We start from the raw sequence: 18,653 nt of genomic DNA, 5'->3' as shown, positions 1-18,653 counted from the left end.
TGTCTGTTGAGTGGCCTAATAGTCACGTGCCTGCTGAAAATCAGCAGAACTTCAGTCACAACATGTCCCATTGATTTCAGTGGGGCCTAAATTCTTCTAGTTTAATCTGGTTCCAGGTCATTATTCCTTATAAACTTGCTCAACTATGTCAGTTCCATTGTATCAGAAGCAGGAAATCCGTTTATGTGGGAGAAAAGTTATGCTTAGGATTTGTCTGTTCTTCAGAAAGAAAAGTAACAGATGGCTAAACACTGGTCAGCTGAAATAGCTGTCTTTTCCATTCTTATGTCATTCCTCTTTTCTTCTTACTCCATGCCCCACTATGTCCCCAGTAGATTGGCAGGTAGCCAAGGGGGAATGCAGGGGGCAGCTCCCCCCCCCAAATCAATACAAATCTGCCCCCCAACAGAAATCCTGACAATGCCCTTAGGCAGGCAGTGAAGACTTGTACCCTTCCTTTGCTGCTGCTGAGGAGAAGTGGCAATGTGTTCAGCACATGGTCCAACTAAAATCATTCTTCATGTTGGCTCTTCTGCATGCATGTGTGTTTGTGTGAGGGAGAGGGCGAGTTGTGTGTCTCATTTGTAGGAAATCCACTAGTGGGGGGGAGGCAGTGTTTTTCTTTACACCTTCCAGACACTGCAGTAAACTGTAGAAGAGGTGAATGCCTCTTTTATAAAGTGTTCAGGTTCCTCCCTCCCAACGCATCCTCATTAGGACCACTTCTAAGATGAGGCATGAACTCCACAAAGAGTCACTGGCAGACACCCTGAAGAAAAGAGGTACTGTGAACTGCAGACATCCTCCAAAGTATTTTCATCTGGAATGATTAGCTCCTATATCTTGCAATACTGTGCATGTATTTATGCATCTAAATATATTGAATGGAATTCAACATAGCAGTTAGTGACCCCCTGTGTGACCCCTGCAAATCCACTAAACCTATTCTGGACTTTCCCTGAACCCTACATTGCAAATTTAGGGGGCACTGGGGTGGGGAGAAGTCCTGTTTCACAAGCGGACCTTGCTCCACACACACAACTTAGCTGAATCCCACCCATTATTTTTCTCACTTCTATCCAAATGTTCAACCAGCTGAGTCTTCAAACAGTTGCTGTTATTATATTTGAATCCACTTTTACATAGTATTATTATTATTAGTAGTAGTATTTATTAGAATTAGAATCTATATACCACCTTTCATTTCAAGAAGCAATATCAATGCAGTTTGCAAACAAACAAAAGCCAACAGCAAAATAACAAGAATAAAAACATTACAAAAGTACAGCTACATGCAATTAAAATACATAGTAAAACAACTACATTTTAACATCCATAATCAAAGTTATTTAATAAACCTTTCTGAAAATATCAAAATGTTGCACTACCAAAGGTTTTGATGCAGTCTTAATATATATTTACCTTTTCTCCTATACCAGATATTCTGAGGCACTCTCACACGGTCATAGATCAGTGTTGAGAATATGGGACCTGTTTTCTTTCATTTGGGGGCCCCCACCCTCATCCCTAGGGGCAGTCATTCACACATACTTGAATAAGGATGTTTGCTCATTCCCCAGCTGTATCACCAGCTGAAATACCCTTAACATGGACTGCAGGTACTAGAATAAGTGAAACTAGCCAACCCTGACGAAAGTATAAAACTCCCATTATGATAATGCTTTTGTTTAGAGCCAGACTGTAGCTCATAACCCAAACTTTTATAGAAAACAGCGAGAAACAACTCAGGCAGAGCACTGGCATGGATTGTGCTATAGAATCATCATTCTCTCTATTAGCAAACTCAGGTGACTGAATGCCTATCAATTTGGAAGCAAAATGGGGCCAAAAGTAAGGTACAGTGGTACCTCAGGTTACAGACGCTTCAGGTTACAGACTCCGCTAACCCAGAAATAGTGCTTCAGGTTAAGAACTTTGCTTCAGGATGAGAACAGAAATCGTGCTCTGGCAGCACAGCAGCAGTGGGAGGCCCCATTAGCTAAAGTGGTGCTTCAGGTTAAGAACAGTTTCAGGTTAAGAACGGACCTCGGGAACGAATTACGTTCTTAACCCAAGTTACTACTGTAGTGGTTTCTGCATACTCAAGGGATTCTCTAGGTATGCAGAAGTACAGTATATATCTCTGTAAAATAAAAAAATAGCCACCTCCCCACGTCTTTGCACCATATAACAGGAAAAGGACACACTTTCCCTTTTCTGCTCTCCAGATCTACCCTCATTCCTCACTATATAGCTATATAAGCAAACCCTATAAGTGTCCCTATTTTCCAGGGATAGTCCCAGAAGCCATCCGTATTTCTGATTTGATCCCGGAATGTCCCACTTTTCCATAGGATGTCCCTGTTTTCATCAGAGAAATGTTGAGAGGTATGAAATTATGCGACCTCGGAGCCAAGGAGGTAAATAACTAGACAACCTTTAAAAGGCATCTGAAGTCAGCCCTGTATAGGGAAGCTTTTTAAGGTTTCATGTTTTATTACGTTTTTATATATGTTGGAAGCCACCAGACTGGCTGGGGCAACCCAGTCAGATGGGTGAGGTATAAATAGTAAAAGTTGTTGTTGTTAAATAAGACATCTCTATTTTAACCAGAGAAATGTTGGTGGGTATTTATAAGTTTCAGAGGTAACAGATCTTAGCCAACTGTAACAGCAAGGACAGACCTTGGGGGATGGAAAATGGGGAAATAGGTTCTTTCCCCATTATTGGCTCTTAAAACTTCCCACCATGCCGGAACACAAATACAAGGCTTCTCTTCTAGGCTGGTGGAAGCCTTGGATAGGATAACTCCTATTCTCATTTATCTCAGTCCAGTTAAGCCCAGATCTTACCCAAATGCACATAAATCCCATTCCATTCTTCTCCACCAATATGAACACTAGAACCCTCATTCTCTCCTTTCAAAGCAGTACTGTCTACTACCCAACCCACCAAGCAAATAGGGCCCACTCCAAGACAGGTGCACTGTGGTTTAACCGTAATTGCAAACAAGCCAAACAACATCTTTGTGCAATTTATAATGATTACAAATCCTCAGGGGCGACTATGCTTCCCAAGGAGTACTATCAGGCAAAATCAGCTTACAAATATGTGCAAAAAAAGGCCAAACAGGAATGGCAACTGAACCGCTGGCATGCACTTATAGCTGCCTCAAATACCCGTAATTCCCGAAAATTCTGGCTGTTGGTTAACAGAAAATCTAAAAGTTACCCACTATCGGTTATTCCTGCCCCAGTTTGGGAATCATTTCTAAGGAACTATTTTGCCTTACCAGACCTTAATATTAATACAATCGATGGATTCTATGAGCAGCTCCCTCTTTGGCCACCCACTGACCCGGAAGAAATCCACGGACTCATTTCTAATCTCAAAGTTGGAAAAGCCCCCGGTCCTGACCTAGTCCCGGCGGAAGCTATAAAACTTCATGCACACTGGTGGGCGAAAATCCTGGCCGTTACTTTTGATGTCGTAAACAACAGTGGGAAGGTTCCAAGAATATGGAAGGATGCGATTATTATTCCAATTCATAAAAAGGGCTCGACAGATGATCCGGGAAATTACAGGAATATCAGTTTATTGTCAATAATTGGGAAAATATATGCACGGTTCTTGTTAACTAAGCTTACTAAGTGGGCCGAAGAGAACAACCTGATTGGGCCTGAACCGGCTGGTTTTAGACCGAATCAGTCAGCGGTTGATCATGTCTTAGTTTTATACCACCTTGCCCGGAAATATTCCGCCCCAAATAGAGGCCAACTTTGTGTGGCCTTTATTGATTTAAAGGCCGCTTTTGACAGCATCCCCAGGGGATTACTTTGGGGGAAATTAGCACGATGGGGAATAGACAAAAGACTTTTATGGCTAATAACTAAATTGCATGACGGATCAGCCGCAAGGATGAGAATCACTCCGGCCGGCGACCTCTCAAATTCAGTAACCATCAATAGAGGTGTCCGTCAAGGATGTATCCTTGCTCCGACCCTTTTTAATCTATTTATAAGTGATATGAGGGCGCCTCTGATAGATTCTCAAGAAACGATCCATGCCCCCCGCCTTGCCCAATATCGTTGCCCCCTTCTACTCTACGCAGACGACGCAGTGATCCTATCTTTCTCAAGAGTAGGCCTTAGGAGGGCACTGAAAATTTTTGATGCGTACTGCAAATCAAATTTTCTTACAATTAATCATGCCAAGTCCAAAGTTTTAATTTTCACCAAGAGTCGAAAAACCTATAATTGGAGAATAGACGGAAAAGCCATTGACCAAGTCTTTAAATTTCAATACTTGGGAGTCCTTCTCCAACACAACATGGGCTGGAAGGTCCATCTGGCATATGTATTAAATAGAGCTAAAGCCCTTTCCTTTGCGCTACTGCGTTTTTTCTTTTCAGATGGGGCTTTCCATATTCCATCAGTGTTAAAAGTTTTCAAGGCAAAGGTGATTGCAACAATAGCATATGCAATCCCAATATGGGGGTCCTTTGTTAATCTAACCCAATTGGAGGTAATCCAAAACCAGCTGCTAAGAAGGTTGCTAAAATTACCCAGGTGTGTAGGCAATACTGCTATACGACTCAAACTAAATGTTACATCTCTAGAAACCACATTATGGAAATGCATCCTCTGTTACTGGTTGGCATTACGGCATAAACTTCCAAATCTCCACTTGAGACAGTGGACTTCCCTAGCCCTTGAGCAAAAATAATACATGGGAAACTTGTGTCCTTAGAACTATCTCCATCTGAACTACTAAAATTGGATTTAATTTCTGCCAAGAGAATTATAACTCACAAATTAGAGGAGATGGATTTACAATTTAATATTGCGACAGGTGGTGGCACCTGTTCGCCGATAAACCTTGGCTTAACACCACCAACGAAACTTCCATCTTATTTAACTACCTTATCTGTGGTGATGCACAGGTACGCCTTTATAAAGGCTAGATTCAATGTTTTCCCATCAAATGTGTTGGGTAACAGACTCTCCAACGGACAGATCTCACTCCTCTGTGACTGTAAAAGTGGATCTATAGAATCATTATATCATATAATCTTCGGTTGTCCTTTACATTCGGCTTCACGGTCCAAGTTTCTGGCCCCATATTTATCGAGAATTGCTGACAGACCTCAGGAAGCCCAAATAATATACTTATTAAACGAAGACTCAAGTAGATCCCTTGCAGTCGCTAGATACCTGATTAATGTCTTATTTCATAAGAGGAGAAATGGATCACTGTATGACTCTGACAGCTTAGCCAAACTTAAGAACCATCAATAAGTGCAAGAACTAAGACGCATATCCCCCAAAATCTGAGGGATTTGAATTGCGGTTGACATAGAGGGAGCTTATTGTGTATAGTTTACTTAATTGAAGTAAAATTGGTTTTATAGGGGTGTTTTAACTTGGAACTGTTTAAATTGTATTGTTTATGGATAAATTTGGATGTATTGTTCTTAGATATGGGCCAATGGCTGTAATAAATCAATCATCAAAGCATGCGTGTCCATGCAGTCCCATTGGCAGAGAGGACAGGACTCCTGTACACATGGCAGATCCACTTGTGCTCCTCTGGACTGAGCCCTTATTGCTTCATGTGCTGTTGCATACCTAACTACATTATGTTCTAGCTTCATAGTGCAGATTCCTGTGCGAAAGCAGAGGGTAAATAAGAATAATAGTATTTACAAAATTCTATGGTGGATTGAAGCCTGTTTACTCAGTATTTAACTCCACAGACATTGACAGGAGTATGATAGCTGATGAGGATGGCCTTTATATCATATGCCTCCTGTGTTGCCTTTTTGGGTATTCCCAGGGACCATGTTAGTTTTTCAACTTGTGACCTGTTGCTTTAGCTTTTGAAGCATTTACTGAATACCATTCATGCCCATGTTGAACAGGATTAAGTCTTCTGGTTTCATTATTTTTCAGCCTATATATATATGCTTTGAGAGTGATGCATACTCTTTCTGCTAACCAGAAGGTTCCCATTTACGTCAATCAATGAAAAAGGTGTACATTTAATCCATTTCCATGGTCAATTTGCTTCCCTCCCCCCACCGCACAAGGACAACAGGTCAGTTAGGGGACTTGCCAGTTTATGTCAATCTCAGCCTTCATCCCAGTCACATGGGAAAACTGCATATAGTTTGAGCAGCTCTGGACACATTTCTCTCAACTTTGGAGCTGAGGAGGGCTCAGGAATCCCCGTACAGTTGTACCTTGGAAGTCGAACGAAATCTTTTCTGGAAGTCCATTCGACTTCCAAATCACAACCTCTGATTGGCTGCAGGAAGCACCTGCAGCCAATCGGAAGCTGCGGAAGCCCCACCAGACTTTTGGCTTCCAAAAGAACATTAAAAAAACAGAATAGTCACTTCCGGGTTTTTATCGTTCGGGGGCCAAAACATCCGAGTTACAGGGCATTTGACAACCAAGGTACGACTGTACTGAATACCCCTTGATTCAGCAGGGGTCAAGCCAAAGGCTTGGCAGAACTAGTGGGTTTTAAGGAAGGATTTGAAGAGAAAGTGAGATGCATTATGCCAGATAGATGTTTGTGAGAGAGTTCTAGGCATCAAGGGGCATCAAGGGAGAAACAAAAGCCAGTAAGGAGGCGGAAGTCCTTTGGGCAGCTGAGGGTAGTGACACTAAAGGGTTAAAGGCCACAGACAGGTATCTACTGAAATATGAGTTCAGAAAGGTAAGGATTGTTAAAGGTAAGGACCAAAGAGCACTAGGACACTGAATCCTCATTCTCCATTGGCACTAGATGTAGGTATTGGAAGGAAGCTTTGGGTTCCTTCCAGATTATCCAGCTGTGATATGCAGTGTGTTCAAAGTTGAGAACATGCCTTTTTACAAACCTACAAATATTTAGCATGCTTTGCACATCTCCAAAACAAATACACTGCACACCACCCCTCTGAATCCCTTGAATGTATATGATAATAACTGGAATATTCTTTTCAGCTTGAAAGAACTGCTTGTTTTTCTGATCAAGCTGTTTCTATCAACACATAATGTTTTCCTTTCTATTATGTCAATGGTCTGTGAACATAAAAGTGTGTAAAGTGGCATATACCAAAGGGATAAGTAATCTAGATGAAATTACTTTTTTACTTAAGCAATAGTGTTGAGAAGTGAATAATATTACATATGAAACAATGGCTTACAGGTTCAGTAAACACCAATGTTCTGCTTCAGCAGTTACCTGAATCTGAATGAAAATGTTTTGTTTCTCAGCATTATTATCTGAAAACAAAATGGTATGCAGTATATACTTTATGGGTCTCTGAGAGCGTACCAGTGTCAAATGGTAATTTCTCAAGTTGGGTTGCCATAGTTGCATAGGAAATGCAAAATATATTCCTCAGTTTGCAGAAGGGGAAACATGAGAACTGCTATAAGTGTATCTGCCTACTATGGCACTGGATGAACATTTCCTCTAATGCTCATGGCAAGTATTGGCAGCTATTTTCATTCTGCGCACCATTTTTTGGATCCAACTCACTGTTGTTTAGGATAGCCAGAACATTCACTTTAATTCAAATCTGAACATTTTGGTTGACAAGTAAACACTCTTCAGAAACTGGGTTTTGTCCCTCAAGCCCTTCTAAGTCTGGGCTTGGGTCAAGCAAAAGCTATAGTTAGGCAAAGAATTAGAGACACCAAGAGACAACAGGACTGCTTAAGGTGCCCCCGACTACAAAATTGTAGAAATCGAGAGATATGCACCGGCAGCATATCTCTTTTTTTCTTGTAGCCAAAAATGCAAGAAGGGCTATAACACTTGCCAGAAGCTCGGCTCTGCCTTCGCCGGTCTTGGAGGGATCCTTTAAAAAAGTCCCATATGACCAGAGAATTTGCGCTTGTCCATTGGGGGGTATAGGAAGCCCCGAACACATATTTTTTAGATGTCCCTTTTACGATAAGGCACGTAGAGAAACCCTGCTGGTGAGGCTTGCTGACCTCCCGATAAAGCAAAAATTGAATCTTCTCCTGTTAGGCAAAAATCACAAGACAACCCGGATTGTCGCCAGATTCTGCGCACAGATCTGTAGGCGTAGACCATCCCCCAATTCCATCTAGTTTGTTAAGAAAATTCCCAAACTTGGATCCACGGGCGACTCTGGGTCATTTGTCTATGGTAATCTATCTTAAAGTTTTTATGTGTTTATATGCCTACCACACTTTTAAACTTAAAATTCATTGTTTTAAATGTTTGTTTTGCTTTTGGGATTGTAGTTCCATTTGTGTTTCACAAGCTGGTCTCTGACCGTAATAAATTTCATGTATGGTTGACGAGTATATGGGTCGACAGTAAAATTTCAGTTAGAAGACTGGCAATTCAGCTAGCCATTTGGTTTCAGAATTTGAAATGTCACTTTTTGGAAAATCCTATCTACTTAACCAGGCATCGTCAGATACACTTGTGACACCTGATATGGTGCATGTTGCTTTGTCAGCTGGAGAGCATGACAAGTCAGCAGCCTTACTGCCAACTTAGAAGCTGCACAGGTGGGCAGGGATCATCCCAGCAGTTAGGTGTGGCAATCCCTGTCCCTTTCCCAGCTCCGTGAGCTGCGAGGAAGACTGGGAGATGGGTCACACAGGAAAAAGAAGTCCCCCAAACAACTTGCAGGGCTTCCTTGCTCCAACTTGCTTGGGTGCCTGCTGCCAGAACCTGCTTGGTTCACCATCAAGCAGTGGCAATTGGGAAAGCCTGGCGATCAGGGGGCTTGCAGGGAGATGGAAGGTTGGAAGGGCTGACAATTAAAGAAAATGGCTTAATCAGCAAGGCAGCAAAAATAATAGACTGTTGCTGCTGTACCCTCCAGAGGTAGATGGTTTGTTTTGGGCAAGCTGTGTTTTCATGGACCCTGTGATACTCTTCTAAAGAAGCCTAGAAGATTTGCACATCACATGTGAAGGTGAAGCCAAAGGTATAGTCCAACAACCTTCTTCCCAAAGTGGGCAGCGCCCAGCGACTAATGTTCAAAGGCTCTGAATCTGGAAGTTCCACAGCTGACAGACAGAACACAGCTGGGAAAATGCTGCTTAGAGACATTTACAGTAGCCTAGAGACATAGACAGGAGATGCATCGCTCACGTTTCTTTTGAGTTACATTTAGGCTTGCCAGTCTACCAGGTGGGGGACCTCGCTTACTTGCTTGCTTGCTTCTTTGGTTTTTCCTTCAGGCTAGTTGACATATTTTGTATGTTTGTGTGCATGTGTGGAAGAAAGCAGAATTTGGAGCTGATTGGCAGAGTTTTTGTTTATTTTTGAGGAAAGTCAGCACAATCTCTTTTTCTGCTGAGAGCTCATGCTGGAGCTGTGCTGCATATCCAACAAGGAGACAAATGGTTCACCTGAGCCCTAGTGCACCATTTCCAGTGCTGCATTGTGAGAGACTTGCTGCATAGCCACCAGGTCTGGGGTGTATTGAGCTGAGAGAGGCAGGGTGGGTGGTGTCAGATCAATGACATGGCTCTGCAGCAGCAGCAGCAGCAACAAGGACTGATCTTGTTCACATTTACTTGCACAGCTCCCTTACCCTGCACTAAAACCCAAACATACACACACCGTATCACATTTGTAGCCACAGATGGAAAAAATATTTGCAGCTAGCTCCACTAGTGGTGGAGTCAGGTTTTGCCCTCTGACCTGTTCACAGCTCCTGCTTATTTATTTTAAAGGCTTCTAGACCACAACAGATTCTGGGGTGGCTGTGTACAGCCGTAAAAGTACAATACAATGCAAAACCATGCTACCCTTTGTCCCTGTCCAGGGGTCAAAAGATTTATGGCAAAAGGTTGGCAACCTAATGAAAATTCAGGTATTTTTCTGCCAGGTGTTGAGATGCAGATTCCACTATGACTGTTGCAATGCCTCATCACTCTATGACTTAAAAACAGTGCCAAGCTTAGGGGCTTAATGGCTCAAGTCCCTAAGTCTCTGGCAAGAGTTTGCAGTAGCCTATTTGAAATTAATTGTTGCAGAATATGGCATGCACTGGCACAGCATGCAGAAGGAACAATGAGCTGCCAAGAAGGTGCCATTGGCTGATCCACTGAGAACTGGCTGTTCTTTCAGATCTGAACTGTGACTTCCAATCTCATGAAATAAGTGCCGGTAAACACCATTTGGAAAGTTTGTTTTGACTTTTAATTTCCCCCAATGAATATGAATATATATATATATAATATTTCACTTCCATTGATATTATACATTGGTCTGCATCCAACATTCCTGTCTGCAAGGAAAATGCATAAGAGTATTTTGCTAATGAGGGTGCTTTACATGCCAGTCTCTTACTCAGTTGATTGAGGCTTCCCACCTGGTTCCTGAAACATAGTGGTTTATAGTGAGGAACATTGTCCCTAAGAGACCAAAAACTATTACTGCTGGGATAAAAGAGAAACAGGATTTCACATTGGGATAAATCTACTGTGTGCAAGATGATTACATTAGTAATAAGTTTATTATATTAGTGAAAGTAGATAAATAGGTACTGTTGTGGTGGGAAGGTTAATGGTGTTTCTGTGCACTCTGGCTTCCGTCACAGTATTTTTTTCTTGTAGGGAGTGACCAGTGCATACAGTGGCAGTTGCCACGCCAAGGTGCAGAGACCTAGCAGCTGCCCATGAATGCCTGGTGCAGACACCAACCTTCCATTCTTTATAGTACTGGGCAGGAGGTTCAGTTGTTTCCAGTGGGACCTACTAATAGCTGTTTTAAGATTGTAGCCAAAGGTTTTGTGCAGTGCTTTAGATTGTGTGTGTGTGTAACACGCCTGTGCTCAAAAATCTGTGCAGGGTGCCAGTCTGCTACAGGGCCAAATTCAAGCTGCTGCTATTAGTACAGTCGTACCTTGGTTCTCGAACAGCATGTTTCCGGGAGTCTGTTTGACTCCCAAAACTGTTTGAAAACTAAGGTGCAGCTTCCAATAGGCCAATTGGAAGCCGTGCCGGACGTTTGGCTTCTGAAAATCATTTGAAAACCGGAACACACCCGGTTTTCGATCATTAAGGAGCTGAAACATACAAGATCCAAGGCGTTCGGCAACCAAGGTACAACTGTATACTAAGTCCTTAATAACTTGGGACCAGTTTACCTATGAGATCGCCTTACTCCACATGTGCAGTCAACTGCTTCAGTCGGCGAAAATGGCACTACTACAGGTGCCACATAGTACCTGTTACACATTTGTAAGAACTGTGCCAGTGCCTACACTCTGAAAGTCTTTGCCTATTCCTTTCTCTGCCTGCTAAAAACACTCTTGTTGAGGCAAGCCTACCCAGTTGCTTAGAAACGCTTATATGAATTTTAATCTGTTTTAATATTTTAATGTGTATGTTTTAAAGTATTGTAATATTTTCTTGATTTTATTGTTTTATCTTTGTGTAAACAGCTTTAAGAGTGTGTGTTTTTACAGTCAAGTGGTGTATAAATTTTATGAAATAATATATAAACAAGCTACTTGGGGGCTGCAGTATGATTTCCCCCATTCTTTATATTTTAGCAATTTATCCCCCCAACCTTGCCTTCCTCTCTTCATTCAATTATCTACAACCTGAAGATGTTATTAGTGCAACATGCTCCACAAAGACTGGTAAAAATGAGCATTATGTGAAACAATTCTTAAACCCTTTCATTGATAATGTGCATCTTTATATATTTTACTTCATCTCTGCATTGTAATTGACTTAAAATTGTCTGTCATTTTATTTTGTCCAAAACTGTTAAAAACACAATTAGTAGACTTTAGATAATGAGATAGAACTGAAAATAGTGCAATAAAATGTAATCCAAATTACTGTTTTTTCTTATTAGAGATTACCTTATATATAGATTTTCAACTCAAAAGTGAAGATTAGCTAAGCAGTCTCCCTTTCCCCATGACAAAATTTATTCTGTTGATGAAAAAAACATGTCATTTTCATATTGCTAATATGCATTGTCAATTTTCATCTGGTAAAATAAAACAAGTTCACTGAGTCAGTGAACAGGGAAAACATTATTTCCCTTAATGTTAAGGCAAGAAATACCCAGTACATGTGTCTGAGTGGGAGTGGCCCGTTAAAGACTACCAGATGAAAAGCAACAATGCAGGAACAGCCATTTAGCCACACATAGAAGAGCATGGTGCCAGCAATTGCCACTAAGGCTTCTCTCAAATTGACTGTGATCCTGTCCCAGTGTTGCCAGCTGCATGTCATTAAAGGCATCCTTGGACCATTTTGTGAGGCAGAGACGGAGGAAAGCAGGAGGAATCCTCACACAGCTTTCAGGTAAACTGCCAGACCAATGTCACTTTGGAGAAAGAGAGTGCATTATGCACAACTATGCACCTCTTGGAGAGGTGTCCATTGGCGCAGTGGGCCACAAGTCAGAGAGTAGCTAGTGTGATGTTACACTCTGGTAGATTCTTCCCTTCCAAAGTTGTCTTTGGAAGATAAGATAAGGATAATATATATGTCAAGGACTTCATTGACATGTGTATTATCTTATATTTTCATCCTTATTGATGCCTTCTTATTATTTGGGGTTGTTATATCAGAAATAGCATGTCCCTACCCCTGAAAAATATTCACAGCTGTTTTTAAGATTCATAATCTAACTGCTGGAGTTGAAAAATTCCTGGGTCTCTGCTTGGGCCCAGATAATGGTCTGAAGTAGAGATAGATGCTTACAGAATTCTCCACATCCAAATTTCTCCATGCATTTTGGAATCCCCAATTAACTAGTCTTGATTGTGGAATGATTCCAATGAGTTAGCAGTCCACCATTCTTTGGGTTTTGATCTGTTGGCTTTGTACAAATTTAAAAATGTGCAGTCTGCTGCCCTTTTCAGTTTCTTCTCTTAATTTATAACTTTCCCCCAATACAGATTGCTGATGTGCAGAGACACATCATGCCTTGATGAAGCAAAGCGGAAAAAGGGAATCTTGATGCATACAATTGTGCCATGATTCCTTTTCGTGCAGTATTTCATCGCTGGGTTATCAGACATTAGTCAAACTCAGCGTAGACTCACTGAAATTGGCACACCCCCCCAAAAAATCTGCCAAGTTGCTTCACAAACAAAATAAGAAAACAACAACTGTAGAAAATGCAATTCACCAAAACAGTAGGAAACAAAAATAAATAAAATAATAGCAACAGTTGAAACTGCAACTTTCAGGATGCAAGCCTTAATTAAAAAGCAGATCAAGATATTCAGAACTCATTTAAAATCAACCAGAGAGGAAGCCAAGCACATCTCTTCATGTTACTGAATCTCATAAAGATGGGGTAAGAATAGACAATGAGAGAAAAGCAGAAAGGGACAGTAAAAGAGGACCCCAGGATTCCTATGAATCGTATATCTCACTTCACTCATTGGCTGAAAGCCAGGAGTAGCCAGGGCAGTTCATCTCACAGAAATTGCCTAGAAAGGCTACTTTTCCTTTTTGCTTCCTAAATTTCTTAGGTTTAGAACTAGGACTAGAAACTAATCACTGTACCTGCTAAACTATGCAGGCTTGGCCTAGTAAACTGCCTGGATCCAAGACCACCTAGGGACGACCCCCTGGACTTTTTGGAAAACTAGCTAGCTAAATAAAATGCTCTTAGCACTCCAACAATAAAATGCTCTTAGCACTCCAACAATTTCTTTGTACAGCATCTCAGAGGCTTTTTAAACCCTGTGGAATGTCGGAGCAGGACTGCAAGAGCCATGGAATATGGAAGGCAGTGTCCTCCATGGCCTTGGGAGAGTAGACAGACTCCATGTTTACCATCAAAGACTAAACATATATTATCAGTGTATCCTTGTAAAGAAGCTAACTATGGTATGACTGATCCAAATTTAATTTAGAACATTCATTTAAAAATGTGTGCTGCTTCCTTAGATTATCTGAAAGGCATAAACTCAGAAAATACAGTGGTGCCCCGCAAGACGAAATTAATTCGTTCTGCAATTTTTGTCGTCTAGCGAATTTTTCGTCTTGCGAAGCACGAAATCCCATAGGAATGCATTGAAAATCAATTAATGCGTTCCTATGGTCAAAAAAAGTCCAAACAAAGCCAAATTTGGTACAACAACAGTTTATTAACTGCTCTTTAAAGTCACACATACTGTAAAGAGCAGTTCAAAAATTGAAGGGAAAATAAATTAACTTTATAAACATGACAGAAAAACATTTAAAAATCAACAAAGTGCACAGTACATACATTTTCTAAGACTCTGGGGGACCACTCGAAGAAGGCTCCTCTTCCACTCTTTGCTTCTTGGTCAAGAACCTGTCCATAGTCTGCTGCTTTATCCGCCTTTTCAGCAGCTCCCTGAAAGACGACATGACCCTCGTATCATAAAAGTTCCCAGCGTCATGTGCCACGTGCTTCTCAGGGTGGTGTAGATCTGCAAAAGTCTGCACCTCCTTCCACTTCTGGCAAATGTCCCTCAGTCTTTCGGAGGACAGCCGTTCCTCAGTTGCTTCCTCCTCTTCCAGTGAGGCCTGCTCCTGCGCAGCCTCTGCCTGCAGTTCGACCAGCTCCACGGTGGTCAGCTCGTCGTCGTGCCCCTCCACCAGCTCGCAGACGTCCTCCTCCGTGACCTCCAGGCCCATGGTCCTCCCCAAGGCAACAATGTCCTGCACCACTGTTGACTCTGGTGCATCAGAGTCACTTGGTGCCACACAGTCCGGCCACAGGCTGCGCCAAGCGCAATTCAAATTTCTCTGGCTGATCCCTTTCCAGGCCGTGTTGACCATCTTCAAGCAGGTGACGATGTCGAAGTGGTCCTTCCAGAATTCCCGCAGGGTGATGGTGGTGCAGTCAGTCACCTCGAAGCATCGCCTGAAAAGCTCCTTGGTGTAGAGTTTTTTGAAATTGGCGATGACCTGCTGATCCATCGGCTGGAGCAGTGGCGTGGTGTTAGGCGGCAGGAACATGATGTTGATGAAGCTGAACTCCTCCAACAAGTCCACCTCAAGGCCTTTAGGATGGGCAGGAGCATTGTCCATCAGAAGCAAAGCCTTCAGCGGCAGGTCGTTGTCCAGCAGGTACTGCTTGACAGCAGGGCCAAAAGCAAGATTGACCCAGTCCACAAACAGCACACGTGTGACCCAAGCCTTGCTGTTGGATCGCCACATGACACTCAGCCGCTCCTTGTCGATCTTGTGTCTCTTGAAGGCCCGTGGGTTCTCCGAGTGGTACACCAGCAGGGGCTTGATCTTCAGGTCGCCGCTTGCGTTGGCACAGAAGAGCAGGGTCAGGCGGTCCTTCATGGGCTTGTGGCCAGGCAGCCTGGACTCCTCCTGAGTGATGAAAGTCCTTTTGGGCATCCTCTTCCAAAACAGCCCGGTCTCGTCGCAGTTGAAGACCTGCTGCGGAACGTAGCCCTCCGTCTTCACAAGCTCCAGGAACTCCGCTGCAAAGTCTTCAGCCGCAGGAACATCAGAACTGGCAGCCTCTCCATGCCTGACCACGCTGTGGATGCCAGATCTTGTCTTGAACCGGTCAAACCAACCTCTGCTAGCCTTGAAGACTTCTGGCTCGGCTGAGGTTCCTGGCTGTTCCCGGATGAGGTCAGCGTGCAAGGCCTTGGCCTTCTCACAAATGACGGCCTCAGACACTGTGTCCCCTGCACGCTGCTTCTCTTCTATCCAGATGAGCAGCAACTTCTCGACCTCCTCCAGGACAGCTGGGCGGTTCTTCACGATCCTGGTGACTCCCTTGGCTGCATCAGTCGCCAGGATCTTCTCCCTCATCTTCAGGATGGTCCCGATGGTCGATGGGTTCCTGCCGTACTCCCTGGCGATGTCCGTCACACGCATTCCGCCGTCGTGCTTCCAGATGATCTCCTTCTTCATTTCCAGCGTCACCTTCTCCTTCTTCCTCTCGCCGGCCACCGCAGCAGCAGTCTTCTTGGGTCCCATGGCAGCACAGCTCCTACCTTCGTAAACTCAGAAACAGAAAAAAAAATCAGTGATGTGCTTCAAACCCAAAAAATACAAAAGCAGCCAGCCACCCACCACACAGAAATTAAAACCCAGAACCAAGGCCTTGAATCCCAAGCACCCCAACCCCAAATCCAAAATCCAAAAACCCCCAAAAAAGTTTTAAAAGTTTAGCTTACCAAATGGATGAAAGAGAAGTTCTGGAAAAGCTTCAACAATCAACCACCGAAGTCCTCAGAAACCTCAAATGGCTGCAAAATAAGTTTAGGAAAAGCTTCAAAAATCACCAATGTCTTCAAAAACCTCAACTGCTCCCACGGACACGCACCAACCCACCCACAACACAGAAATTGCAAACCCCTCCCCAACTGCTCCCCCAGCCCCTCCCCAACTGCTGCAAACCCCTCCCCAACTGCTTCCCCACCCAGACAAAAAAAATTTCAAAAAATAACAACATGGCCAGCACTCAGAAATTCAAACTCAGAAATTTTTTTTTGAAAAAAAACAACCTGGCCCAATGGTCACAGAAAATCATAAAAATTCCCCCAAAACCCCACATGGTCCCAGATTTCTGCAGAAACCTCCCCAACTGTTCCCCCAGCCAGCCAGCACTCAGAAATTCAAACTCAGAAAAATTTTCAAAAAAAAACAACCTGGCCCAATGGTCACAGAAAATCATAAAAATTCCCCAAAAACCCCACATGGTCCCAGATTTCTGCAGAAACCTCCCCAACTGTTCCCCCAGCCAGCCAGCACTCAGAAATTCAAACTCAGAAAAATTTTCAAAAAAAAACAACCTGGCCCAATGGTCACAGAAAATCATAAAAATTCCCCAAAAACCCCACATGGTCCCAGATTTCTGCAGAAACCTCCCCAACTGTTCCCCCAGCCAGCCAGCACTCAGAAATTCAAACTCAGAAAAATTTTCAAAAAAAAACAACCTGGCCCAATGGTCACAGAAAATCATAAAAATTCCCCAAAAACCCCACATGGTCCCAGATTTCTGCAGAAACCTCCCCAACTGTTCCCCCAGCCAGCACTCAGAAATTCAAACTCAGAAAAATTTTCAAAAAAAAACAACCTGGCCCAATGGTCACAGAAAATCATAAAAAATTCCCCCCAAACCCCACATGGTCCCAGATTTCTGCAGAAACCTCCCCAACTGTTCCCCTAGCCAGCCAGCACTCAGAAATTCAAACTCAGAAAAATTTTTTTGAAAAAAAACAACCATGCCTAGTGGTCACCGAAAATCATAAAAATTCCCCAAAAACCCCCACATGGTCCCAGATTTCTGCAGAAACCTCCCCAACAGTTCCCCCAGCCAGCCAGCACTCAGAAATTCAAACTCAGAAAAATTTTCAAAAAAAAACAACCTGGCCCAATGGTCACAGAAAATCATAAAAATTCCCAAAAAAGGCCCACAAGCCCCCAGATTATCGCAAACCCCTTCCCAACACCAAGTCCTTGAATCCCAAACACCCCAACCCAAAATCCAAAACCCCCCAAAAAAGTTTTAAAAGTTTAACTTACCAAATGGATGAAAGAGAAGTTCTGGAAAAGTTCTGGAAAAGTTTTGGAAAAGCTTCAAAAGTGAGCAAAGTCTGAGAAAAGGCTACCAAACCACGTGCTAACAGTTGCTCCTCGAAGTCAAGTCGCAACTGCAGCTGCTCAAGCTAAGCACCCTTGGTTTTAACGGTTTTTACACAAAGGAAACAAAGTCGCGAGACGTTTTCGTTTTGCGAAGCAAGCCCATAGGGGAATTCGTCTTGCGAGGCAAATCGCGGACGAAAAAACCTTTCGTCTAGCGAGTTTTTTGTCTTGCGAGGCATTCGTCTTGCGGGGCACTACTGTAGCATCAAGCTGTCCTTCCTAATGGCATTGTTTAGTGATGCTAATTACTGTTCTTATTAAAGTAGATAAACTGCTGCTGACTTTAGCAATAAAAATTGTTTTTTAAGACTGTGTGGGACTTACTAAAATAATTGCAATTTATTTTTTATAACTAATTTTCAAAAACAAATAAAATAATTACATGTATCTGTATATATAATTTCCTCATAATGCAAGTGGATAAGTGAGTTGATATTCCTAAATGCAAGCTTTTGTGTGTGTATCTATCTGAATGTTAATTGTGTGATTACTCTGAATTCCTACGAGGATTGACCACCTAGGAGCCTACTTCCTGGGGCTGAGGTGCCTTCGGCGTCCTCAATAAAATATTCGATGGGTGTTGGCATTCAAAGGGTGGGTGTGTGCTGCATCTTGTAATCTGGGGTTTACCTGCCAATATTTTAGTCAAGTTGGCACCCTGATTGACCCCATGCTGCTTTAAGCTTCTTCCTAAGTTTTAGGGTGGGGTGGGAGGCAATTTCCATCAGAATTATGGGAGTGATAAGGAAGGTTTAAAACTCTGATCGACTCTGCATTGCTCAGTTTGCTGGGGAGCAGCTGAGTGGTGAAAAGGAGTTTGGACTGCCATAATCTTTAGTAGCGCTCCACCCCTTCTTCCAGCAGATACTGCGGGCCTTTGTTAGATCAGGAAGCGGAGCAGAAGCAGTTCAAGAAGTGCAGATTGCGCATCTTGCCCATAAAATGTAAAGAAAATGCACTCAAGATCCCAGTTAAAAGGGATTCAGGAAATCAGCCTCATCCAAGAGCACCTGGATCTGGTTGCTGGCTACATGCTCA

At 42.8% G+C, this 18,653-nt stretch overlaps 2 protein-coding genes across 5 annotated transcripts in view; one reads left to right on the top strand and one right to left on the bottom strand.

Annotated features, from left to right (window-relative positions):
• The window catches only part of SPAG16 (sperm associated antigen 16), a 399,910-nt gene that overhangs the window by 240,409 nt on the left and 140,848 nt on the right, over positions 1-18,653 (top strand). The gene's annotated exons all lie outside the window — the stretch shown is intronic.
• On the bottom strand, positions 14,097-17,829 carry LOC309367656 (tigger transposable element-derived protein 1-like). 2 transcript variants are annotated; one of them, XM_081907213.1, is made up of 3 exons: positions 17,496-17,829; positions 16,145-16,216; positions 14,097-15,970 (listed from the first exon to the last, which is right to left on the bottom strand). In XM_081907213.1, the coding sequence occupies exon 3, from the start codon at positions 15,942-15,944 to the stop codon at positions 14,244-14,246; it is 1,701 nt and encodes a 566-aa protein (XP_081763339.1). In that variant the 5' UTR covers positions 15,945-15,970; positions 16,145-16,216; positions 17,496-17,829; the 3' UTR covers positions 14,097-14,243. The 2 variants fall into 2 exon arrangements, with proteins under 2 accessions (XP_081763339.1, XP_081763338.1); XM_081907212.1 differs by lacking the exon at positions 17,496-17,829 and having other exon boundaries at positions 16,145-16,351.

This window comes from Podarcis melisellensis (assembly GCF_964234715.1).
Source record: "Podarcis melisellensis genome assembly, chromosome: 1".
In the NCBI taxonomy this organism is placed as follows: domain Eukaryota; kingdom Metazoa; phylum Chordata; class Lepidosauria; order Squamata; family Lacertidae; genus Podarcis; species Podarcis melisellensis.
This window is presented reverse-complemented; position numbering and strand designations above follow the sequence as displayed.

Excerpts from the sequence above, each read along its gene's own strand:
- LOC309367656 (XM_081907213.1), bottom strand. The coding sequence starts at position 15,944 with ATGGGACCCAAGAAGACTGCTGCTGCGGTGGCCGGCGAGAGGAAGAAG.